General features: G+C 41.5%; 2 protein-coding genes and 1 non-coding gene across 3 annotated transcripts; 1 reads left to right on the top strand and 2 right to left on the bottom strand.

The window, feature by feature from the left end:
* Window positions 1-1,733: 1,733 nt before the first annotated feature.
* Window positions 1,734-1,840, bottom strand: LOC145557170 (small nucleolar RNA R71). The gene has a single exon (XR_014092221.1). It is a non-coding gene; the product is annotated as a small nucleolar RNA R71 (small nucleolar RNA).
* Window positions 1,841-2,337: 497 nt separating this feature from the next.
* Window positions 2,338-6,489, top strand: LOC145642708 (uncharacterized). Its single transcript, XM_081693880.1, has 3 exons — window positions 2,338-3,719; window positions 4,917-5,485; window positions 5,810-6,489. Exons 1-3 carry the CDS (start codon window positions 2,338-2,340, stop codon window positions 6,487-6,489), a joined length of 2,631 nt encoding a protein of 876 aa, XP_081550006.1.
* A 6,174-nt stretch (window positions 6,490-12,663) lies between these two features.
* On the bottom strand, window positions 12,664-14,292 carry LOC145642707 (uncharacterized). The gene is made up of 3 exons (XM_081693879.1): window positions 14,079-14,292; window positions 13,168-13,826; window positions 12,664-13,071 (listed from the first exon to the last, which is right to left on the bottom strand). The coding sequence occupies exons 1-3, from the start codon at window positions 14,290-14,292 to the stop codon at window positions 12,664-12,666; spliced, it is 1,281 nt and encodes a 426-aa protein (XP_081550005.1).
* Between the last annotated feature and the right edge of the window lie 11,221 nt (window positions 14,293-25,513).

Genomic DNA, 25,513 nt, shown 5'->3' with positions numbered 1-25,513 from the left:
CATTTGTACGGATGGAAGTTTTTAGTGCGTCCTCTTGGTTTGCAATTGTAGAAACACAAATATTCTCAAATCATTAGCTAGATTATAATTATTAGCTTGGAAATTTGATTCTCAATCATTGTAGAAGACAAGTTCCACCATTGATATTCAAGTTGAAGCTTCTAGTAACATTTTCTCACTCTTCTCTTCCATTTTAATTGCTTTGATTGTTAATCATCTTGCTTAATTCTTGTATGCTTAGATTGTTATTCAGCTTAATCCTTGGTTAATTCTTGTTCATGAGTTACTTGAAATCCTTAATTGCTTTAATCTCCATGGATTGTGAGTAGTCTAATTTTCTAAGGTTTGGGTAAAACCCTCAATGTAGTCACTAATTACTTTTTGCATGTGTTAGTTTGGTAATTGTTAGGTGTTAATTATTTGAGCTTAAGTGGTTTAATTGCTTAGTTCTTGTATATGGTCATTGCTAGAACTATTATCTAAGCTTTCTCAACGAAGGATCGAGAGATGAACTTGAGTTAGCTCCCTTATGCTTAATTGACTTGAAATACCATGAGAATAGGAATTTCCAGTCAAGGGAATGTTTTTGTCATCGTGATTATGCTTTAATACTTGTTTTATGCTTTGTAACCACGAGAGTAGGTTGTATTCATAATTCGAGTAATCCCTCTAGCTTGAGAGAGTAGTTGGGTGCTTTAGATGACTTCCCCTATATCATCCCCTAATTACCATTGTTTGCTACTTGCTAATTGTGATTTGTGACGAAATTGAGTGGCATATCCCAAGCCCTAGAACTCTCTAAATATAGTTAATCTCCCCCTTGCTCTAGTTGACTTGAACTAGCACTTGTTACATAAAACCAAACCAATTTCGACTTCATTTAGCTTATTTATGCGGTAGTATTTCGGTGGTTGATTCAACGCCTCTCTTGGGTTCGACCCTTTATTACCCTTGCTATTAGCTAGTGAGACCAAGATAGGACTTTATCTTTGGTAGGCTCGACGACGGCCTATCAAATTTTGGCGCCGTTGCCGGGGAGGCAAAGTCACATTGAATGTATTATTGTTGAATGAGTCTAAGTGTGTATATTTGTATCATAATTTTTCTTATTTATTTTTGTATATTTGTGTTTTCAACTTGTTATAGTCATTGCTAACGTTTTTCTTAGCTTTGTTTGACCTTGCATGACACGGAAGAGTAAGCAATCACCGCTTATTCCCGTTGATCCAGAGTTAAATAGGACTTTGAGAAGCGTGAGGAGGCTTTTGCAAGGCACACCCGAGTTCTCTATTGTATATTCGGATTCCGATCCGGAGGAAATATTTGCAACCAACGAAGAAGATAACATGGGTGACAACGATCCTCCTCCACCATTGTTACGGGATTATGACCACCCCAATGCCTTCACACTTCGGAGTGGCATACGTCTCCCTACTACGAATGCAAATAATTTTGAGCTTTCACCTTAACTCATTCGTATGATACAAAGTGATCAATTTGGTGGGAGTTCTCATGAGTGTCCTTTTGCTCATTTGGACAACTTTCTCGAATTGTGCACAACCATCAAGCAAAACAACATTACGGAAGAGTTCATCCATATGCACATGTTTCAATTCTCCCTCTGTGACAAAGCAAAGCATTGGTTGAGAACGGTAGAAGAGGGATCATTGACCACATGGGATGAAGTTACTAGAGCTTTCCTTGGAAAGTATTGTCCACCCGAAAAGACCGCCGAACTAAGAAGGAAAATCACCAATTTCAACCAAGAGATTGATGAAACCTTAAGTGAAGCTTGGGAGCGTTTCAAGGACTACACTAGAAAATGCCCACACCATGGTTTCGCGTTATGGATTATTGTTCAAAGCTTTTATGATGGTCTTACTCCTACTTCAAGGGCCAACCTTGATAACGGGGCCGGTGGTAGTCTTAAAAAGCTATCGGTGGATGATGCATACAAGATGATTGAAGAAGTGGCAAAGCACTATGCATACGGAGGTGATAGACGGCAAACTCAAGCAAAGAAGGGCGGAATCCACGACCTTAGTGCAATAGACCTTATTGCATCAAAGAAACGATCAATACTATCAACCCTACAATCAAGGTTGGAAACCCCAACAAAACACGGGTTGGAAACAACAAAATCAAGGCCCTCCTCAAAACCAATACAATCAATCTCATCCACAAAACCAACAAGCTCCTTACCGTCACCCTAACCAAAGGGACCAAAACCAACAAAGGCAACAATATAACCAAACCGCTCCTCCACCTCCTCAAAAATCTAGCCTTGAAGCCGCACTTGAAACCTTCATTACACAACAAGGAAGAAGCAATGCGGATATGCAAGCGAACATCCAACAACTTCAAGCACACAACAAGATAATTGAGAATCAATTGGTTCAAATTGCGCAACAAGTTGGAAGTTCATCCTCCAATCCTAGTGGTCACTTCCCAAGCTCAACGGTTGTGAACCCAAAGGAGCAAGCTAAGGCCATTACTTTGAGATCGGGGAGAGGCTATGAAGGCCCGGTTATGAGTGAAGAGGAGCCACAAAAGAGAGATGAGGGAGTTGTGGTAAGAAATGAGGATGAGTTTGAAAATGAGATAGTTGATGTTGAGAGAAAGGAGCCACAAAGTAAGAATGAGGGAGATGAGGAAAAGGTAGAAAAGCCCCCTATGAAAGTATACAAGCCTCCCATTCCATTCCCTCATAGGATTGTTGAAAAGAAATTGAATGAAAAGTTTTCAAACTTTCTTGAAGTCATGAGAGGATTTCAAGTGAATATTCCCTTTCTTCATGCTATGTCACAAATGCCTACATATGCAAAATTTTTGAAGGATCTTTTATCCAACAAGAGTAGGCTTGAAGAGAGTGCAACCATCTCCCTTCCTAAGGAGGTGAGTGCAATCATTCAAAACAAGCTCCCTCAAAAGCTTGGTGACCCCGGTAGCTATGCAATACCGGTGAAGATTGGAGACTTAGAGGCTATGGATGCTTTATGTGATCTTGGGGCAAGTGTGAGTTTGATGCCCTATTCTATTGCTAAGATTTTGAAAGTGGGAGACTTGAAGCCAACAAGAATGTCCTTGCAATTGGCCGACCGCACGGTTAGGCTACCTTTGGGAATTCTTGAAGATGTACCGGTTCAAGTTGGAAGAGTATTTGTGCCATGTGATTTTGTGGTAATGGAAATGGAAGAAGATACTACGGTGCCCCTAATCTTGGGAAGACCGTTTTTGAACACCGCGGGTGTTGTGATTGATATGAAGCAAGGAAGATTGACCTTGAATGTGGGAGATGAGAAAATATCATTTTCATTTCCACAAACATTGAAAAAGCTATTGTATGATGAAGTTCATAGAGTTGATACATTGGAAAGGGACTTAGAGAAGTTCCAAGAAAATTTGTTTGAAGGAGATCCTTTACAAGCTATCCTAACGGGAGGCTTAGTTGAGGAAGGTGAAGAAATGAGGGGGTATGATCTTTTACTCAACCAACCTTTGGTCCACAACGAAAAGAAAGTTGAAGTGCTTAATGTGGAGGTAAAAGAGGAGAGGACTACGCCTCCTCACAAGGTTGAACTTAAACCCCTTCCTCCTTTACTTAAATATTCTTTTCTTGATGATAGTGAGAATTATCCCGTTATTGTCAATGCTAAACTTGATGATAACTCTCTTGGGAAACTCCTAGTTGTTTTAAGGGAGTATAGAGGCGTCATTGGGTACAAAATTGATGACATTAAGGGGATAAGTCCTACTATATGCATGCATAAGATTTTACTTGATGATGATCATGCTTCCTCGATTGAGCACCAAAGAAGGCTCAATCCAAACATGAAGGAAGTTGTGAAAAAAGAAGTTTTAAAACTTCTTGAAGCGGGCATAATCTACCCTATCTCCGATAGTAAGTGGGTTAGCCCGGTTCAAGTTGTGCCTAAAAAGGGAGGCATGACCATCATCAAGAATGATAAGGGTGAGACCATTTCTACGAGGTCGGTCACCGGGTGGAGGATGTGTATTGATTATCGAAAATTGAATAAGTCCACCCGGAAAGACCACTTCCCACTCCCCTTCATCGATCAAATATTGGAAAGACTAACATCACATAGTCACTATTGCTTCTTGGATGGATACTCGGGATTCTTTCAAATCCCAATCCAACCCGAGGATCAAGAGAAGACTACATTCACATGCCCTTTTGGCACCTTTGCTTATCGAAGGATGCCATTTGGACTTTGTAATGCACCTTCCACATTCCAAAGGTGTATGATGTCTATTTTTTCCGACATGCTTGAATCATCAATTGAAGTATTCATGGATGACTTTTCTGTTTTTGGTTCATATTTTGACATTTGTCTTTCAAATTTGATTAAAGTATTGAAAAGATGTCAAGAGGTGAACTTGGTTTTGAATTGGGAAAAATGTCATTTCATGGTAGAGGAAGGAATTGTTCTTGGTCATGTAATTTCTAGTAGGGGCATTGAAGTAGATCGTGCCAAAATTGAGGTCATTGAGCGCCTCCCACCCCCTACAAATGTGAAGGGGATAAGGAGCTTTCTTGGACACGCGGGTTTTTACCGCCGGTTCATAAAGGATTTTTCAAAAATCGCAAAGCCGCTCACTCAATTGTTGGTAAAGGATGCCCCTTTTGTGTTTACTAATGATTGTTTGCTAGCATTTGATAGGTTGAAGGAGGCATTGATTTCGGCTCCTATCATTCAACCCCCTAATTGGGAGCTTCCTTTTGAGCTTATGTGTGATGCATCGGATTTTGCCATTGGGTCCGTTCTTGGACAAAGGAAGGATAAGAAGCTCCATGCTATCTACTACACTAGCAAAACTTTGGATGATGCACAAAGGAATTACACAACCACGGAAAAGGAGTTTCTAGCCATTGTTCATGCAATTGAGAAGTTTAGGTCATACTTGTTGGGATCTAAAGTCATAGTTTTCACCGACCATGCGGCCTTGAAGTACCTCTTGTCCAAGAAGGAACCAAAGCCAAGATTGATACGGTGGGTCTTGCTCTTACAAGACTATGACATTGAGATTAGGGACAAGAAGGGTGCCGAAAATGTGGTAGCCGATCATCTTTCACGGTTGCCTATCCTTGTAGGTGATCTTGATAACTTGCCAATCGACGATTCATTCCCGGATGATCAACTATTTGCTATTCTCCAAGCACCGGCACCATGGTTTGCGGACATTGCAAACTACTTGTCTTGCTCTATTCTTCCTCCCGACCTCTCCTATCAACAAAAAAGGAAGTTTCTTCATGATGTTCGCCAATACTTTTGGGACGACCCCTTGCTCTTCAAACAAGGTGTTGATGGCCTTTTTAGAAGGTGTGTCCCGGATAATGAAATTGAAGATGTTATCACAATGTGTCACTCCTCACCTTATGGAGGACATATGAGTGCCAATAAGACCTTGGCGAAAATATTGCAATGCGGTTTCTTTTGGCCAACAATGTTCAAGGATGTGTGGGGTATGGTGAAAGCTTGTGACCGGTGTCAAAGAACCGGTAATATTTCAAAAAGAAATGAAATGCCTTTGAACAACATCCTTGAACTTGAAATTTTTGATGTATGGGGCATCGATTTTATGGGGCCTTTCCCGAGCTCTTTTGGGAACAAGTTCATTCTAGTGGTCGTCGATTACGTATCGAAGTGGGTGGAAGCGGTTGCATCTCCTACTAATGATGCTAAGGTTGTGGTCAAGCTCTTCAAAAGGGTAATTTCCTCAAGGTTTGGAGTGCCCCGGGCTGTGATTAGCGATGGGGGTTCACACTTTGAAAAGTGATCCTTTCAAGCTCTCCTTGAGAAATATGGTGTGAGGCACAAGGTGTCATTAGCTTACCACCCCCAAACAAGTGGTCAAGCTGAAATTTCAAACCGGGAGGTAAAAATGATCCTTGAGAAAACGGTGGATAGGTCTAGAAAAGATTGGTCTACAAAGCTTGATGATGCTCTATGGGCCTATCGCACCGCGTTCAAAACTCCTATTGGCACCACACCATACAAGCTTGTTTATGGGAAGTCATGCCACTTGCCGGTAGAACTTGAGCATCGGGCTCATTGGGCTATCAAAACATTAAATTTCGACCTTCAAAGCGCCGGTGAGAAGAGGTTGCTTGACCTCCACGCCTTGGAAGAATTAAGAATGGATGCATATGAGAGTGCAAGGATTTACAAAGAAAAGACCAAGGCTTGGCATGACAAGCATATTAGCAAAAGGGATTTTAAGGAAGGTGATAAGGTCTTACTTTTCAATTCCCGGTTGAAGTTGTTTCCGGGTAAGCTTAAGTCAAGATGGAGTGGACCTTTCACCGTTAAGAAGGTGTTTCCATATGGAGCGATAGAAATCTCAAATAACAATGGTGAACCGTTCAAAGTGAATGGCCAAAGGCTTAAGGCATACTTTGACGGTTTTGTGCATGAGGAAGCCAAGGTTGTTCACCTTGATGAGTTTGATGTTCCCTACTCTCATTGATCTCGCAATGTCGTCAAGCTAGTGACGTTAAAAGAGCGCTTCCAGGAGGCAACCCGAGTTTCTCAACTCTCTCTCTCTCTCTCACAAACTATTATTTAATTTCCATCACTCTTACTATTACTAACTTTTCTCTCAAATGTCTTTTGTAGGTGTTGATGAAAAGAAAAGTAAGAAAGGGTTTTGGTGGAAGTGATGTAGTAGATAATAACAATAATAATATTAATGGTAATGATAATAATTCTATTATTATTATGCCTTACTATTACTACTATTCAAAAAAAAAAAAAAAAAAAAAAGAGAAAAAAAAAGGATCGTGTAGCATCAGGTCTGCACGGACGTGCAGAGTATCGCACGTCCGTGCAGAGGCAGTCAGAAGCAATTAGAAACTTTGAATTAAATTTCTCCAAATTGGCACGGACGTGCCAAATTAAGCACGTCCGTGCAAGGTGGCTAAGCACGTCCGTGCCAAGTCCTGCACGTCCGTGCTGAACAAGTCAGTAAATTATTAAAGTTTCTGCCAGAGGCTGCACGTCCGTGCCAAATTACGCACGTCCGTGCTACGTAGCACGTCCGTGCCAAGCAAGTCAGTAACCTTATTCAGGCTTCTGTCTGAGGCTGCACGTCCGTGCCAATTGTTGCACGTCCGTGCCACCGCGAAAAATCCTGGCAGCAGCACGGTTATATCCAAAAAAAAAAAAAAAAAAAAATTTCACTCACTCTCATTTCTCCATCTCACGTTTCTCACTCCTCCTCTCTCTAAAACTCTTACTTCCTCTTTCAAAACCCACTCAATCCTCAAATTCTCACCCAAATTCAACAATTTTTTTCAAAATATTCACTCCATTTCAACATTTTCACAATCTACTACTCCTTTTCTTACATTCAAACCCAAAAATCACCCAAAATACTCAAACCCTAACCTTGAAAAATCAATTTGGGGGTTTTCTTTGGAGTTAAAATTCAAGACAATTGGTTGAAGGAGTAAGTTCAAGTAAGCAAAAGGAGGGTTAGAAAGGTTCATTTGCGGGTTTTACACCCACGATAAGCTCGGTATAATCGTTCCTCCCTTTCACTAATTTCATGTTTAATTTCTTGAATTTTTGCATGAAATTGCTTGAGAAAGTTTGTTTGAATTGATTGTGAGTGATTGATAGTTGATAATTGAAAAGCATTATTGAGTTTGAATGAATTTTGGTGTGTTTTGAGAATTGGATTATTTTTTTGTAAGAGAGGTTGAAAAATTGATTTTTATGAAGGAAGAACATGCTTGTTTAGGTGGATTGTTGTGTTGGTTTGTTTGGTAATGTTGCATGAAATCGATATAAAATTGTTGTAGATGCATTATTGAAGTGGTCTTTTTTGCTTGGTGATTTGCTTGTTTTAGGTGGGAGACTTAGAACTTGACTTGATTGTGTTGTGCCCATTGGCCTTGTTTGAGCTTTGGTTGGTCGATTTGCGGACTTAGTCTCTTTGTGTGGTTGCGAGTTGATTATTTTTTCTTGGTTCGTTTGATTGCATTACATCAAGACCGACCATGTCTAGAAGAAATCGACCTAGAAACACGGATGCTAGGTACCGCAACCCCTCTCCTCCTCCTCCCGTTGATCCACCACAAGTGGACACCATGGGAATCGTGTTCAATGACCCAAAATTCTTGAATAACTATATAAGAATAAGTAGGAGGAGAGTTCGACCTACAAAGTTCTATGACGAGAGTGTTGCCGAGGCTTTAGGGGTAGGGGACGATGTTAGGATGCTTTTCGAGGGGTGTGGCTTAGGAAATTGGCTAGATTTAAGCGCCCCGACCTACAAAAGGTTGACACTTGAATTCCTCTCCACCCTTCAAGTGCAACGAGACAACAATAGATCCCCCCGCCGCCTTACCTTCCAACTCATGAACACCCAACACAACTTGAATATAAAGAGGGTGAACCAAGCTTTTGGGTGGCCAATTAACGGCACCATAGGACCAAAGGATAGGCCCCCCCGTAACTATTGTGCGGGTGAGTTTTGGAGGAAGATCACCGGCCTTTTCGACTACAACCCTAGGACTGATAAAGCTACAACCATAATCCACCCCGCCTTTAGGATGTCACAGCGCACCATAGAGAACACGACGTTCGCTAGGGGTGATAGTTCGGGCGTAGTGTCCACTAGGGAGCTTCACTTCCTTTGGCACTTGAGTGAGGGTAGTACGGCCCTAGATGTAGGGGCTTGGTTTGTCGATCACCTAGAGGATGTTGCCACTGGGTCCGGCAACATCACCATAGGTGGAATGATCACTATTATTGCTTCTGCTCTTAACCTTGATTTTGCAGATGAGCAGGTTTGCCCAGGGCCGATGCAGCTAGACATGCAGTCGCTTCGGACCATGAGATGGGTTGCGGATGTGGAAGGGCCACATCCTTACTTGTGGCACGTGAGTGGCCGCCCCTATGCCTACCTCCCTGATCAGGAGCGGACCTACATCTACGACGAGAGCAACTGGGTCTTCGAGAGGGACCACCCTTGGATTCCCGGTGATGATGAAGAAGAGCAAGAGCAAGAACAACCACAACAACAAAAACCGCATCAACAACATTTCCAGCAACAATTCCAGCAACAACAACAATATGAGCACCAACAAGGGTACCAAGAAGGGTACCAAGGTCAAGGAATGGGTGAGGGCAACCCACCCTTTTCATTTGAGCAACAAATGCAAATGATGAATGCCGGGTTCAACCGCATGTCCACGGAGTTCGAGACTATGAGAAAATCTCACGAAGACATGAGGTCCTCCTACGACAATATGAGGACAAGCTTTGAGGATCTTTAATCGGAATTGGGTGAATTCCGGAACGTCTACCGACATTGGTACCCTGGGGGCTCAAGCTCCCAAGGAGGCCCGAGCCAATGAGTTAGTTCTCTTTCTTCCCCTTCTTGTGCTTTAATTGTTTTAACATTGGGGACAATGTTTATGATAGCTTGGGGGGGAAGTCTTTCTCTTTGGTTCATATGTTGGTTCTTGTATGTCCTTGTTGGTATAAACCTTGCATGTTGTTTGTTCCTTCCCCTAGCATCCAAACCCCTAAACATCCAAATTTGCTCCCTTTGAAATCCAACATCCTAAATCCAAATCTCTTAATTTGTGAATACTTCTCTTCTCTTCTCTTTTTATTTATTTATTTATTTTTTTTTTAGATTGTGCTTCAAATTTCTTTTTTATGATTAGCTTAGTTTTCTTAACTTTTTTTCTTCTTATCTATTCTTGCTTTCTAGTAACTAGTAAAAAAAAAAAAAAAAAAAAAAAAAAAGGCCCTTGGATGAGACTCAAATGAGGATGCTTATATGATTTGCTTGCTTGACTCTTGAGTGATGAGTAAAATTTCTTTTAGAAGGGTGTGTGCAAGAGTTGGGGTCATTTAAAGGCTTATTAATCTTGATTGCATTAGAGTATATGAAATGAAAACCGATGAATGCTCAATTGCACGTCTAGTATAGGATATTGTCAAATTTGCCCAAAGTAGGATATGTTTGAATCGAATTGCGGTCCCTTGTGCCCTTGATGTTCCTCCCCACCTCCCCCTAAATGAAACTCTATTAGGAAATTGATTCTATTTGTATCTTGTGAAATAAGTGGCATAATAAGCCACATGTATCGAATAAAAGAAAGAGCCACTCACAGTTAAAAGAGGCGAGGGCAATGAATGTTAAAAAAAAAATAAAAAAAAAGAAAAAAAATAGAAAAAGAAAAGGAGATAAAAAACTCCTCCAAATTTCTCAAAGTTTTCACTTTTTCTTCTCTAGAGATCAAATTGTGGATGCCTCCCACACATTGTCTATTTTGATGTCTCTTGTGTAAATTTCCGAGCTAGAGTGTAGTTAAAGGGGATTGGGAGCGCATTTTGGGATGTGGACTTGCATTTTGAGATTTTATAACCGAAAGAGGGCTTTTTGCAACTTTGGAATATTTAGACGTGCTCTAATGAACTAGTAAAAGGTATAAGGAAGTATCCTAGTGCAACCTTGCTTAATTCTCCTCTCTACCCCCAACTCGTGTGTACATTTGTATGATCGGTAATTCTTGAAAGTCGCTCACTTGTCTTGCTTGTGATTTATATCCCGATGAGTTGACTTGGGCAATAAAAACATTGGTTTTGGTGTGTATTGATCACCTTGATGATGATGATGTGTTATGACAATTTTGGCATGGTTTGTGTGAGTTGTGGGTTAAGCTCAAGGGAAACCCTCACGAGATAAAAACTCGTCCTCTTAGGCGACTTAGGGGTTCAAATTGCTTTTCACTTGTGCTAAAAGTGTTTATGGTTCTTGCCATGAGGATTTGTGTTTGTGTTTTCTCTTTAAGTATCTTTTCTTGGTTTGATTATTATCAAGTAATCTTCCTTCTTGATTTGACATGTTTGTTTTGCTCGAGGACTAGCAAAAGCTTAGCTTGGGGGGATTTGATAACTTGTTATTTGATACGATTTTAGAGTAATTTCGAACCTTGTTTACTTGGTATATTGGCATTTTGGTTCACTTTTACTCTATTTTTGTTCAACTTTTGTGTATCCCTTGCTTCACGGGTTGTTAGTGTTTTTGTTGGGTTTTTAGGTTCAAGGGCGACCATTTGAGGCATTTGGATGATAAACCGAGGTTAGAAGCCGAAACAATGGAGCAAAACCAAAGAAAAGTGAAGATAAAGGCCTTAGAGAGTCTGCACGGACGTGCAAAGTATGGCACGTCCGTGCAGAAGTGTTCCAGCACGACTAGAAGCTACTGCTTGCTATTTTCAAGGCCTGCACGTCCGTGCAGAACTCAGCACGTCCGTGTAGGTTATTCAGCACGTCCGTGCATGATCCAGCACGCCCGTGCAGGTTGCTCAGCCAAAACTGAGCCTTCTGCCTCCCAGGTGCACGTCCGTGCCAATATCGGCACGACCGTGCAGGATTCCCTGAGTAAAACAGTACCTTCTGCCTCCCAGGTGCACGCCCGTGCCAATATCAGCATGTCCGTGCAGGTATAGCTGCACGTCCGTGCCAACCTCAGCACGTCCGTGCTGACCTGTAGCCGTGCCCGACTCTTGTTTTCTCCGTCCTTTTTATTTGGGGGTCTATATAAATAACCTTGGAAGCTCATTTGTACGGATGGAAGTTTTTAGTGCCTCCTCTTAGTTTGCAATTGTAGAAACACAAATATTCTCAAATCATTAGCTAGATTATAATTATTAGCTTGGAAATTTGATTCTCAATCATTGTAGAAGACAAGTTCCACCATTGATATTCAAGTTGAAGCTTCTAGTAACATTTTCTTACTCTTCTCTTCCATTTTAATTGCTTTGATTGTTAATCATCTTGCTTAATTCTTGTATGCTTAGATTGTTATTCAGCTTAATCCTTGGTTAATTCTTGTTCATGAGTTACTTGAAATCCTTAATTGCTTTAATCTCCATGGATTGTGAGTAGTCTAATTTTCTAAGGTTTGGGTAAAACCCTCAATATAGTCACTAATTACTTGTTGCATGTGTTAATTTGGTAATTGTTAGGTGTTAATTAGTTGAGCTTAAGTGGTTTAATTGCTTAGTTCTTGTATATGGCCATTTCTAGAACTATTATCTAAGCTTTCTCAATGAAGGATCGAGAGATGAACTTGAGTTAGCTCCCTTATGCTTAATTGACTTGAAATACCATGAGAATAGGAATTTCCAGTCAAGGGAATGTTTTTGTCATCGTGATTATGCTTTAACACTTGTTTTATGCTTTGTAACCATGAGAGTAGGTTGTATTCATAATTCGAGTAATCCCTCTAGCTTGAGAGAGTAGTTGGGTGCTTTAGATGACTTCCCCTATATCATCCCCTAATTACCATTGTTTTCTACTTGCTAATTGTGATTTGTGACGAAATTGAGTGGCATATCCCAAGCCCTAGAACTCTCTAAATATAGTTAATCTCCCGCTAGCTCTATTTGACTTGAACTAGAACTTGTTACATAAAACCAAACCAATTTCGACTTCATTTAGCTTATTTATGCGGTAGTATTTCGGTGGTTGATTCAACGCCTCTCTTGGGTTCGACCCTTTCTTACCCTTGCTATTAGCTAGTGAGACCAAGATAGGACTTTATCTTTGGTAGGCTCGACGACGGCCTATCAACACCATACACCAACTCAAAAGGTGGGTGGCCCGTTGCCTCCTTTTAAGTCGTCCTAAGAGACCAGAGAGTTCCAAGGAGTTCTTCTAGCCATTTTGATTTTTGATCCTCAACCCTCTTTTTGAGAGCGTTAAGAATCTGCTTATTTGCAGCTTCGGCTTGTCCGTTACTTTGCGGATGGCACACTGCTGAATATTCCAACTTGATGCCAAACTGATCAGTATACCGCTTCAGCGAAAAATTGTCAAATTGCCTTCCATGATAAAAGACAAATACTTTTGGGATGCCGAAACGAGTAATGATGTTCTGCCGGATGAACTTTCTGACAGTTTGTTCTGTAATGTTCGAGGCTGCTTCGGCCTCGATCCATTTGCTGAAATAGTCTATGCCGACTATCATCCATTTTTTCTGATATGGAGCATCTGGAAAGGGGCCCAAGATATCCAGCCCCCACTGGGCAAATGAAAGCGGATTCAAGACTTACTGAAGCTCCTGGGCCTGCTGATGGATGACTGGTGCGAATTTTTGACATTTTTCGCATTTTCTGACCAGCTCCTTAGCGTCTGACACCATGGTGGGCCAATGGTACCCTGCTCTTAAAGATTTATGGGCTAATGTCCTTCCCCCAATGTGATTTCCACAGATGGAAAGATGGATTTCCTGAAGGATATAATCAACGTCTATAGGGCCCACGCATTTCAGTAATGGGGTTGAGAAGGATTTTTTCAGCAGCTCTCCATTGAAGACAATGAACCTGGAATTGGTTCGCTTCAGCTTGGAGGCTAAGGTTTTGTCCTCGGGAATTTCTCCCCGAAGCTTGAAAGCTAGGATGGGATCCATCCAACTGGGTTCTGGGTCAACGCAGCACACTTCAGGTGTTTTGTCGACACTTCTTTCTTGGCGCACCTCCACATAAACGGATCGGTTCAGCTCAGTAAGAGTTGAACTAGCAAGTTTGGAGAGTGCGTCGGCTTGAGCATTCTGACCCCTTAGGATCAGCTGAACCTCAAAAGTTCTCAGCTTTGCGATGACTGGTTTGATCTTGGCAAGGTAGGCTATCATTGATGGCTCCATAGCCCCGTAGTCACCTCTGATCTGATACGTAACTAGCTGAGAGTCTGTCTTTAGACAGACATGTTCGGCTTCCAGTGAGATGCACAATTCTAAGCCAGCAATTGCTGTCTCATATTCGCCCTCGTTGTTCGAAACTTTAAAAGAAAATTTGAGTGCATACTCCAAGGATTTGCCTTCGGGAGAGGATATCACTACCCCTGCCCCCGGACCATTTATGGTGGAGGATCCATCCGTGAAAATGGTCCAGACTTTCTTTCCTTTGTCTAGCTTCTCCTGGTACGAGCATTCAGCCAGGAAGTCCGCTAGAGCTTAAGCCTTGATGGCATCTCTCGGCTGGTAGCTGATGCTGAACTCAGTGAGCACGAAAGCCCACTTTGCCAACCTACCAGATTTTTCTACTTTGTCGAGCACTTTTTCTAGCGATTGATCAGTTAAGACCACTATTTGATGGCAATCAAAATAGGGCCTCAGCTTCCGAGCTGCTACCACTACCGCATAAGCAACTTTTTCAAGTAGGGGGTAGCGAGTCTCGACATCTGTTAAAGTGTGACTGACAAAATAGATCGGCTGCTGAATTTTCTCTTCTTCCCTCAGCAGCATTGCACTGATGGTGGCTGGGCTGACATTCACGTACAAGTATAGGGTTTCCCCTTTAGCTGGACAAGCCAGCGTAGGAACTTGAGCAAGATGCTCTCAAAGCTGCTTGAAGGCCTCTTTCTGCTCATCTCCCCAGATGAGCTCTTTTGTTTTTGGGAGTTTCAAGGCTTTGAAGAAGGGTAACCCTTTATCCGAGGCTCTGGAGATGAACCTTGAGAGGGCTGCCATTCTTCTGGTGAGCCGCTTAACGTCTCTTTTTGTGTTCGGCTCAGGGAGATCGAGCGCTGCTAGCACTTTTGCAGGATTTGCATCAATCCCTCTTTTGCTGACCATGAAGCCGAGAATTTTTCCAGACTTCACGCTGAAGACACACTTCTTCGGATTCATCTTCATTTGGTGCTTTCTTAAGGTGGATAAGGTTTCAACCAGGTCCTTAACATCGTCTTTATCTTCTTTGCTTTTGACGATAGAATCATCAACATAGACTTCCATGTTTCAGCCTTTTTGCTCGGCAAAAACTTGATCCACCAACCTTTGATATGTTGCCCCCGCATTTTTCAATCCGAAGGGCATCATTTTTTAATTGTACACCCCGGCGTTTGTGACGAATGCCGTCTTTGCTCGGTCGTCGGGGTGCATGAAGATTTGATGGTGCCTAGAAAATGCGTCCATGAAACTAAGCAAGGCATGGCCGCTAGTCGAGTCGACTAGCTGATCGATCCTCGGCAAGGGATAAAAGTCCTTCGGACAATCCTTATTTAGGTCCGTGAAGTCAACGCACATTCTCTAGGTGCTATTTGCCTTTTGAACCATCACCACATTAGCCAGCCATTCTGGATACTGACAGGGTTCAATGAAGCCTGCGTCCAGCAACTTTTTAACTTCGGCTGCGATGTCTCGGTTCTTGCTTGCGGAGTAATTCCGCTTCTTTTGCTTAACTGGCCGACACGTGGGGTCAACATTAACCTTGTGAGAGATGAGGTCTGGGCTTATCCCGGACATGTCAGCTGCCGAGAAAGCAAACACATCTCGCTTGTCCTAAAGGAGTTGGATGAGTTCAACGCGGACATTTGGATCAAGATCCATTCCAATTGTAACACATTTTTCAGCGTCTCCTTCGGTCAACTAGACCGTTTCAGTCTGCTGATCCAGCTCCATTGCTTTGGAGTCGGACTCTTTATCATCTGGCCTGCTATCAATGTTAGCGGGCGTCCCAGACTTTTCTCTGGCTGGCTCTCTAAGTCGTTCGGCTCAGATGAAGAACTAGCCTTTTCTTTCTCTGACCGTTTTTCTTTGGACAGAGAACCTTGGGCCGAAGCACTTAGGTCTTTCGGCTTCTTTGCACGTGGCTCCTTTTCTTTTTCTTTTTCCTCCTCATCCTCATCGTTGTCATCTTTCGAATGACTAGTGGATGGCTTGTGGTAGTTGCACATTCGGGCCTCCTTTTGGCTGCCCTTAATTCTTTCGGGATAGCCAGCATCCGAAACATATATCATCATTTGATGGTATGTTGAGACTACCCCTTGAATTTCGTGAATCATAGGTCTCCCCATGATCACGTTGTACACTGAAGGAGCGTGAATGACCAAGAATTCGGTCATGACGTTCCTGGCTGCTTCAGCGCGGCCGATGGTGACAGGAAGGAGGACCTTCCCATCAGGATAAGTTGAAGCTCCATTGGATCCAGAAACCGGGTAGGGTACTAGCGTTTGGTGCTTGGGCTTCAGCTTGATGATTTGGTTGTAGGTCTTTCGGAACAAAATGTTTGCTCCGCTACCTCCATCCATGAGAGTCCTGGACACATCGTGGTTGGCAATTGTAGCAACAATCACCAAGGGATCCTCGTGGGGAATATTACCCCCTGGCAGTCGGCAGCTGAAAGCGCCATGTTCGGCGCTGGGGACTAAGGAGGTTGAACATCAACATTGTTCACTTGATGGGTCAGAGCCCTAAGGTGACGCTTATGCTCCCTTCGAGAACACGTCCCCCCAGATATAACATGTATCAGGGTGAATTTTTCCTCCGAAGTCTTGTTGTTGTTCTTCCGCGGGAAGTCCAGTTCTTGCCGAGAGTCTTTCTTTGACTTCTCAGCCTCTTTTATCTCGCGGTGATCCGCGATATATTTTTTCAAGTATCCCTTCCGGACCATATCCTCAATTTGGTCCTTCAGCTGGATACATTCTTCAGTGTTGTGTCCCGGTGACTCGTGGAACTCACACCAAATATCTTTATTTTTCTGCTAATACCACTGGGGAAGTGGTCTCGGCTTTCGGTTACTCTGCTCTCCCTTCGTCACGCCGTAAATTTTGGCGCGCAGGAGGGCGAGCGGAGTGTAGGATTCATATCTGCCCAGGTAAGGTGCATATTTCTCCTTCTTCGGCTCGTTGACCGAAGCTTGTTCTGAGGCTTTCGCCTTTCCTTTCGACTTCTGGCCTTGGCCTTTGGTCGATGGTTGTTTTTGTTTCCCACCTCCTGATCGAGGATGGGCTTTTGCTTTGTTCCACTCTTCGACTCGGATGAACTTATCCGTAGCGTTCAGAGCTTCCTCCAAGGTCTGCAACGGATGCATGACCATAAAGTTAAGGAACTTTCTTGGCTGAAGGCCATTTTGCATAGCAAAGACGGCCAACCCTTGATCCAGCTGGGAAACGATGGATGACTCGTTGCTGAAACGAGTCAGATAATCCCGGAGGCTTTCGGCCTCCCCTTGCTGCATGCCCATAAGCTCTGTAGTTTTCTTCTCTCGGCGGTTTTCCGTAGAAAAATTACTTTTAAACTTGGTGGACAGATCGTCCTACCCAGTTATAGAACCCTCCTTTACTCCTTTGGAGATCCACGCTTGTGCGACCCCCTTGAGAGTAGTAGGAAAGTATTTGCACCAGGTCACTTCGGACCTAGGGCAGAGATGCATATGCCCCTCATAGGAGGCAATATGGTCTTTCGGATCTGAAGTCCCATCATAAGTAATGTGCGACGAGATTTTAACCGTCAGCACATGCTCTTCCAGAATCCATTGCTCGAATGGAGAACTGGTGGGAAGCATCACGGCTTTACCGTTACTTTTGGCCGAAGGAACCGCTCTCCGCCCTCTCAGAGAGATAGAAGTGGTTTTCGTTCCTTGGTCAGAATGTTGGGGCTCGGTCCCCGGGAACGAGAGGCGGGTGCACACTCTGTTCCCTGCGGCCTAGGCGCTCGTGAACGCTTCGGCGAATAGTGTCCGGCCGAGAGGTTGAACTACTACTCTTGTGAGTTTTGCTCGAGGTGAGCTGAGTAGAAGGTTCCTTGAAGAAATGCGAGTTATTTTGTTTTTCTCGCTCGGTTCTCCAAGTATCCTCTTTTCAACTTTACTCCAACTCCATGAAGGATTGGGGTCTCTTCCCCTCTTGCCCGGTTCTCGTCCGCTGATGCCTGATTTGCAGAGGTGATCGGTCACGAGGTGGAGGCATCATGTCGACCTTCATGGCCTCCATGACGACCGCCACCGCTCGTGCAATTTCCTCGGTGGAGGGCCTTGTTTGAGGGGTCCCTCTTTGAGTTTGGGGACGAGAATGGATGCTCAAAGGTGGGCTTCGCGTGTTGGTGCGAGCCCTTGGATTGGACTGAGCTGCAGCGCTGGACCGAGGAGGACTCGTCTTGCGCTGCGAGCGGATGGAGGGAGAGTGTGAACTCTCCCTTGATGGCTCTCCCGAGCTGGCTTCCCCGGAGGAATGCCTGTTCGGAGATGGTTGAGGTGACGGAGAGGGAGGGTCCAAGGGCCTCTTTCTCTCTGTCATCATTATGCGGCTCTTCTTCGATGAAGAAGGTCCGACTTCGAATATTTTTTTCTTGCAGTTCTTAGCCATGGAAACTAAGGTTAGAGCAAGATTGAAATTGGCTTAAAGATTTTTTGAAAGTCTTCCCCACAGACGGCGCCAAATTGTTTCGGGTGAAAACAATGGGACCTCGTTGAAGGTCTGAAGATGTGGCTGAAGACTGAACTCGGTCCAAGTGATACTGGGCCGAGGGTTTCCTGCACAGCAAACACACGTAAAATGGCCTCGGGGGTTGTGCCGAGGAAGGCCTCTCCGATGCCGAAGTCAAACAGTGTTTAGAAAGAGAAAGCTATGCAAGAGTATTAATTGCTTGAGGCTATGTGTGAATGAATGATAAATGGTGCAATTGACGGCTTTTATACCTTAGCATAATGAGGAGGAATGGGCTTAGAGTCATATGGGCTGACCATGATGAATGGGTCGTTGACTTGAGCTTGAATTGGTAGGATTGGAGGCTTGGGCCTTGACCTTGACTTGGAATTGAATCATTTATGGACCAGGCCCAATTAGGCTTAATTGGACCCAAACACAGAGTATAAAGTATTATATCGTAGATGTTTTCAGTTTGATACTTTGATTTATATCTTATAGTTTCCCTTGAACTTAATGTAAATCTCACGATATATTGTAATTAATCAAAAACAAAAGTAATTTTATGTTTCAATGTTTACTATTCATACAATATTATAAATTTATAACGAAAATTACCCCATGTTATATTGCAAATTAAAATACCCATAGTTTTGGGGTCAATCAAAATACTTGTAATTTATAAATGGCTTCATGTACATCAACACCAATAAGGGCAACAACCCTTCACGTGTACGGTGTCGTTCGTGCAATGAATAGTCGAGATGGGTAGCTTCGACAATCTTTTACTAATTTACTAGGTTAGTCCCGTGCGATGTACGGTTTTATAATAAGAAATGATTTATAGATTCATTAGCATATGTTGAGAGAAAACATCTACTTTTTCTGTTTTCTAATTAAATATGAAAATACAATTTCCAAAAATTCTTTATTTTCATATTTAATTAGGAAGAATCAATTAAACTATATTATTAACTATTTTTAACAACTATGTACTTGTAAATAATAAAATAGCGTAATAGGCATAGAAAACCTAAAATTTAAAGTTCAATTTGAATTTAACTTTCAAAACAATGTTAAATAGGGTAGCTCAAAAAGAAAAAGAAAAATGACATCATCCTCGTATTTTGGTAGGAAAAATAAAATAAGAGAATGACACGTAAACAGTGATGACGTCAGCGGTTGTTACTTTAGTAATATTTATAGATTTTTCTTTTGTTTATTAATTCCACTTTTCTTTTTCGGCCATTTTTAAATACTTGCTTCATTTCCTTATTTGAAAAGTTTTTACAATATTAAATTAATTTCTCTCATTTAGTGGACCCATCGTGATCATATTTTATTATTTTCATATTCTCTCTCCTTCAATTCTCTCCACTACTTTTGTTTTTTTACAATTTTTTATTCTTCCACTTACCCACTACCTCTATATTTTATTACTTTCTTTAATTTCTCCTAAATCTCCGCATGGAGAAATGAAGTATTTAAAAACGGACGGAATAGTTAAGATTAGTAGGTGGCCTGTACAAATATTGTTTCTTTAAATGTCATAGAAATTTTTTATGAATTTGAAATATAATTAAAATAATAAACTAAAGATATGTGGATGACTAACTAGTGATATTGATTAAAGTCTTGAAAAGTATGGGATCAAATCGAATTAATGTAAAAAAGATTATATGTAATTAAACACCTTTCGATTAAAGTTAATTCAGTATGTATATTGAGCTGATTTTGAAAATGTTACTGAGAAATAGGGGTTTTTTTTTTTTTTTTTTGACAAAGAGAACTAAAAAAAATAAAACTAAAAACATAGCTAAGTAACTCCCTACGACGAGCAGCACCAGCAAGTGTATGAGCAGCAGCAACAGAAGAACGCAACACCTTCATAAACTGGCACGATAAAAAGGATGATGAATATTATGAATCTCCTCTATGGTCCAGACCACCGAAATATCTAAAAGCCCAGGAATTGAAAGGAGGCGGGAAATGGTCGAGCTGTCAGAATGCAACAAAATACTAGAAAATCCTTTTTGGCGAACATACTTGAGCCCCCCAAAAACAAGCTAATAACTCAGAGTGGAGCGCAAAACTAGCCATATAAGCCCGAGCACCACCCCCTAAACAGGAATGGTCCTCCAAACTCCAAAGACACCAACCCCCACCAGCATTATGAGTATCCTTATCTCAAGCACCATCAAATTCCAAAACAAAATCACAAATATTAGACGATTGACCACAAAGAGTGTGAGACAAAGGCATAGCAGGAAAACCTGGCAGACAAGGCCCTGATGTCTCAAGATAGACACGAACTTGTTGGCTCCTATTCTCCCAAGTAGAAGCTAACTTTAAAACAAAATTAGGCGAATAAACCTCTGATCGAAATCTGACATTATTCCGAGTCACCCAAATCGCGCAACATAAACCCAGGAAAAGGTTGAGCTGAAACCAGTCGTTAGTAGAGCTATAACCCGAGACAAGCTCCATAAACCATAAATGGAAGGGGGCAGACTAAAAAGTTGAAGTAGGAGGAACCCAAATCCCAGAATTCTAAAGACTTTGAGTAAACAAACAACCACAAAACATATGATCTACCGATTCAGAACACAAACCACAGAACACACAAGTAGAGTCAACCGGGAGGCCTTTACAAACCAGCAAATTACCCATCAGAAGTGCATTATGAAGAATTTTCCAAATAAACATCTTCCACTTGGGAATAATAGGTAATCCCCAAAACCGCTTCCACCAAGAAGCATGATAAACAGAAACTCCATTGGTAAGCTGACTATCTAACAAACATGAGTAAGCCAATTTTGTGGTGAAAGACCCATCCCGATAAAATTTTCAGTATACAAAATCATCTATCTTCTGCTTGGGCCGCTCAAGACCTAAAATAGCCGACGCAATATGAGGAGGAAAAAGATGCCTAATCAAAGTAGCATTCCAGTCCAAAGACCCGGAAAAAAGTAACTCAGAAACCAAGACCAGTCGTGCAGCTTCAGGAATATCCTCTTTGAAAACGATCTTAGTGGAATGAAGCCAGGAATCATGCAACATACTAATCTTATTGCCCGAGCCTACCTTCCAAGAAAGCCCCTTGGAGAAAACAACACTTCTTTGTAACAGGCTTCGATCACCCCAGGAAGGATTCCTAGACGTAATATTTGGATTCACAGTAACTAAAGAAGGATATTTAGCACGAAGAACTCTGGAAACCAAAAGTTGGGGATGATGCATAAGCCGCCATGATTGTTTTGCAAGCAAGGCCAGGTTAAAGGAACGGAGATGGCGAATACCAAAACCCCTAGACCTTTAGGCAGATGCAGCAAAGCAGCAGGGACCATAGCCATGCCCCGAGAGAGCTTACCCGACTTCCACCAAAATCGGGTAATAAGCGCATCCATTCTATCACAAATAGTCACAGGGACCTTAAACACAGCAAGGATATGGTTAAAAGAGGCAACCAGAATGGAATTAATGATGACCAATCTAGCAGGCGCCGATAAACCCAGGGTAGCAAAGGAAGACAGACGTTGAACAACCTAATCAACCATAAACTTGAAATCTTTACATTTACTGCGGCCCAAGTCAACAGGCAGCTGTAGGGAATAATTTCAAGCCTTTAAATCCCACTAGCTTGAACCCCACTGTGATCATACACTAAAGTACGGTGGCGTCCAAAAGGGAAGAAGATAGAGCAAAAGAGTCGCCAACAAGTTTTTTTAGGAACTTGTAAACCGTTCACGAGGTGAAGGTTACACCCCTTAACGATCCAAGAGATCGTCAACTCCATAAGGTCTAGAACCAAATAAGGGTTCGGGGATGAAGGTACAAATCCAACCTAAAAGAGATTGAACCTGCCCTAATAATAGGCCTCTACTTTATTCTGATCGTATTCATGTGCGCTTTTTAATTAACATGCAATCATTAGGTTAGCCCTAAACCTGTCTATCTATGTTGGTTGAATATTAATGCAGAAATAAATCTATTATTGGCGATCACTTGAATTATAATCATATTAACCCTAAACAAGATTATTAATTATCTTATTAAGCGTGATTACAAGTACCAGTTCCCTTTAAACATGCAATAAAGGTGTGATCAAGCAATAACAATAAATATCAAGCAACATAATAAATAATAATAACGATAATAATAAATTATAATCATAATCATGTTCATGTTAATATTAAAGCATAATAGCAAGATCCTAGGCATGATACTAACAAGATTAATAACAAACCCTAGCATGTCACTAAGCATTAAAAATCAAATCTTTAGCCCTAACATTATACTAACAATCATGAATATTAGGAAGAACATAAGAAGCATCATAGCAATCATATTTAATATTAAAAATTCCCTAGACATGATACTAGGAATATCATAAGAACAATGTAAACATGATTTCTACATCATAATATCAATTAATCAATTAAAGTACTTACTTTGATGCCTCGTACCTCTTTCTAATAACAAAATACACACGTTAGTAACTTCAAGGAAAATAATAATCAAACAATCAAATCAAATAATGGAAATAGAGATTTGGGACCAAACCCTCAGAAATTAAACCTTTCACGTCTAGGGCGAAGGAAACTTCGAATATGGCTAGGTGTTTCTAGATCTTGTGAATGCGGAATTTTGTATGAAAAGCAAAGTAAGAAAGAATTGAATGTTTTAAGAGAGATGAATGAAAGAATTAGAAAACTGATTGTAGACGAATGATCGTGAGAATTGGTGAATGATAGATGTAGATGATGATTGATGAATGGAAACAATTGGGTGAATGAAAACGGAGTTTTAAATACGATATTTATAAAGAAAATCATCCAAAAAAGATAATTAAACAAAACAGAGTCTGACGCTCAGATAACAGAGCTGGCGCCAGGCACCAGTCTTAGTGTCAGGCGCCAATGGCTAGCGCCAGGCGCCAGGCCTGGTTCCAGGCACCAAGGCCTGGGGTCAGACGCCAAGCTCAAATTTAACGCGTTTTCGAAAATACGATAAGTTTACCATACTGGAGGATAAAATAATATAATTTCCTCGAAAATGCTATTTGATTTTGATTAAAACTCTAAAAAGTCAACAAAAGTCAATTTATCAATGCTAATTGGATTAGGAATGAAAAGAACCTTCTAGAAGAATCTAGAAGACTAAAACCATTCCTAATTGCATTAGGAATGATAAATCATATTAGGCCCTCCCCTAGATCATAGGGCCGTACATAAAGCTCAAACCGGGCCCAGTTTGGTAAATTGGCCATAACTTCCTCAATATTCATCGGAATTGGGCTTATAATATGTCGTTGGAAAGGTCTTTGCAAGCCCCATCCAACTACACTACTATTGGACCCATATCATGGACCAACCAAACTGGATTGGCTGTTTTCTTAAAATAAGTTTTCAAAAACAGAGAGAAGAGAAAAGAAATAAAAACTTTCCGCAACACTAGACCTCTCCACCTTTTCGTTTCATTCGATTATGATTTGACGTGAAAGGTACTCATCACTGGGTTTGGTTTTGGGGAGACACAAATGGGTGTCTACAGCAGCCCCAAGTAAGTACCAACAGTAGGGCAAGCCTTCATGTGAAGAGCCGACGAAAGGAATTCCCGAAAATCATCTGGTGTGTTACGGCTAAAACGAACAAAGGATTTTTGTAAATTTATCATTTGACCCGAAACTGAGCAGAATTCAGTCGTCACAGAATTAATCTGTCCACAAGATGAAGGCGATGTCATGAAGAACAAGAGAGCGTCATCTGCGAAAAACAGATGAGAAACCGATGGAGCTCGGCGAGAAATACGTAAACCTTGAAATAAACCCAAATGTTCGTCCCGCTTAAGCATAAGAGAGAAAACCTCCATGTAGAGAACAAATAGGTAAGGAGATAAGGGATCACCTTAGCAAAGACCACATTTGGGCCGAAAGGAGTGGGTTGGAGACCCATTAACAAAAATCTGGTACGACACTGTTGTAACACATTGCTGCAAAATATGGATCCACTATGGAGGGAAACCAAAATGCCGAAAAGTATTCCAGAGGAAATACCAATTAACCCTATCATAGGCTTTATTCATATCCAATTTTAAGGCCGCAGAAAATCTTGAAGAGGAATTCATATAGGAAAACAATTCATGAGCGAGTAAGCTATTATCTGCCATTTGTCGACCCGGAACAAAGGCAGTTTGAGAATCTGAAATAAAGAAGGTAACACCCGTCGTAACCTGTTCGTCAGACATTTTGCAATATACTTGTACAATACATTGCATAGACCTATCGGACGAAATTGAGATTGGGTTTCAAGATGATCCACTTTTGGAAGTAGCACCAGAAAGGTACGATTCCATTCTTTTAATAAATAACCATGAGCAAAGAAATATTGAATTGCATTAATAATCTGGGTCCCAACAATCCCCCAATGCGATTTGAAAAAACTTGGTGTGAAACCATCAGGACTAGGGGATTTGTCATCACCAATATTAAACATAGCCTTTTTTTATCTCCAAAGCCGAAAACGGGTGCATAAGAAACTGGCGATCCGACTCTGAAAGGGTTGGATAGTCTAAACTGTCCCAGCAACAGGTAGCAGGGGATGGAGACAAATCCTGACAATTATAGATACCAAAGAAATGCTGCAATGAAAAGGAAGAAATCCCAACCTGATTGGAAACCCAAGAATCATGCTCGTCCTGAAGACTCATGATTTTATTCCGATGCCGACGAGTTTGAACTGAACAGAACAGAAGTCAAGAATGGCATTCTCCCAAAGCATCCCATTTAATTTTACAACGCTGCTTCCAGTAGAGGAACGAAATTTGAGCGTGAGAAATTCTATCCTCATATAGTCTAAGAAGATTCTGACGATCTCCTAGATCCAATAAATCCATATTTTCAGAACCATCTAAATTTTGTAATTCTCGCCAATCAATACCCCACTGTTTCTTATGGTTTACACACCAAGACAGAAGCCTTCGCTTTAAATTTTCTAACTTCTGCGAACCCAGAAAAAAATCATGCTAGTGCGAAGAAATAAGCGAGGAAATCTCAGAAATACCTAAACACCAATTTTCAATTTTGTAAGGCCTCTTCTTGGTGTAAAAGGTGGAAACCTCTCGTAAAATGATGGCTGCATGATCAGAAAATAAATTTGGCTGATGAGAAATTGAAGCATCAGGATGTAAATCCAACCACGAGGGCGTCGCATAGCCCTTATCAAGTCTTTCAAAAGTAGGGTTCTGAAGTTGTCCATTTGTCCAAGTAAACCGAGGACCATAAAACGGAATATCCACTAACTGAGAACTAAGCTTCCATTCTA

The sequence above is a fragment of the Chenopodium album genome, chromosome 8, assembly GCF_948465745.1.
Source record: "Chenopodium album chromosome 8, dcCheAlbu1.1, whole genome shotgun sequence".
NCBI classification, from domain to species: domain Eukaryota; kingdom Viridiplantae; phylum Streptophyta; class Magnoliopsida; order Caryophyllales; family Amaranthaceae; genus Chenopodium; species Chenopodium album.
The sequence above is the reverse complement of the archived record's forward strand: the minus strand, read 5'-3'. Positions and strand labels throughout refer to the sequence as shown.

Excerpts from the sequence above, each read along its gene's own strand:
- LOC145642707 (XM_081693879.1), bottom strand. The coding sequence starts at position 14,292 with ATGCTGCTGAGGGAAGAAGAGAAAATTCAGCAGCCGATCTATTTTGTC. Across the intron at positions 13,827-14,078 it reads CGACAAAGTAGAAAAATCTG|TTTCGAACAACGAGGGCGAA; the intron begins GTAGGTTGGCAA and ends TTTCTTTTAAAG. Across the intron at positions 13,072-13,167 it reads TGTCAGACGCTAAGGAGCTG|TGGGGGCTGGATATCTTGGG; the intron begins GTCAGAAAATGC and ends TCATTTGCCCAG.
- LOC145642708 (XM_081693880.1), top strand. The coding sequence starts at position 2,338 with ATGCAAGCGAACATCCAACAACTTCAAGCACACAACAAGATAATTGAG. Across the intron at positions 3,720-4,916 it reads GAGTATAGAGGCGTCATTGG|GTCATACTTGTTGGGATCTA; the intron begins GTACAAAATTGA and ends TGAGAAGTTTAG. Across the intron at positions 5,486-5,809 it reads AATGTTCAAGGATGTGTGGG|CTCTCCTTGAGAAATATGGT; the intron begins GTATGGTGAAAG and ends GATCCTTTCAAG.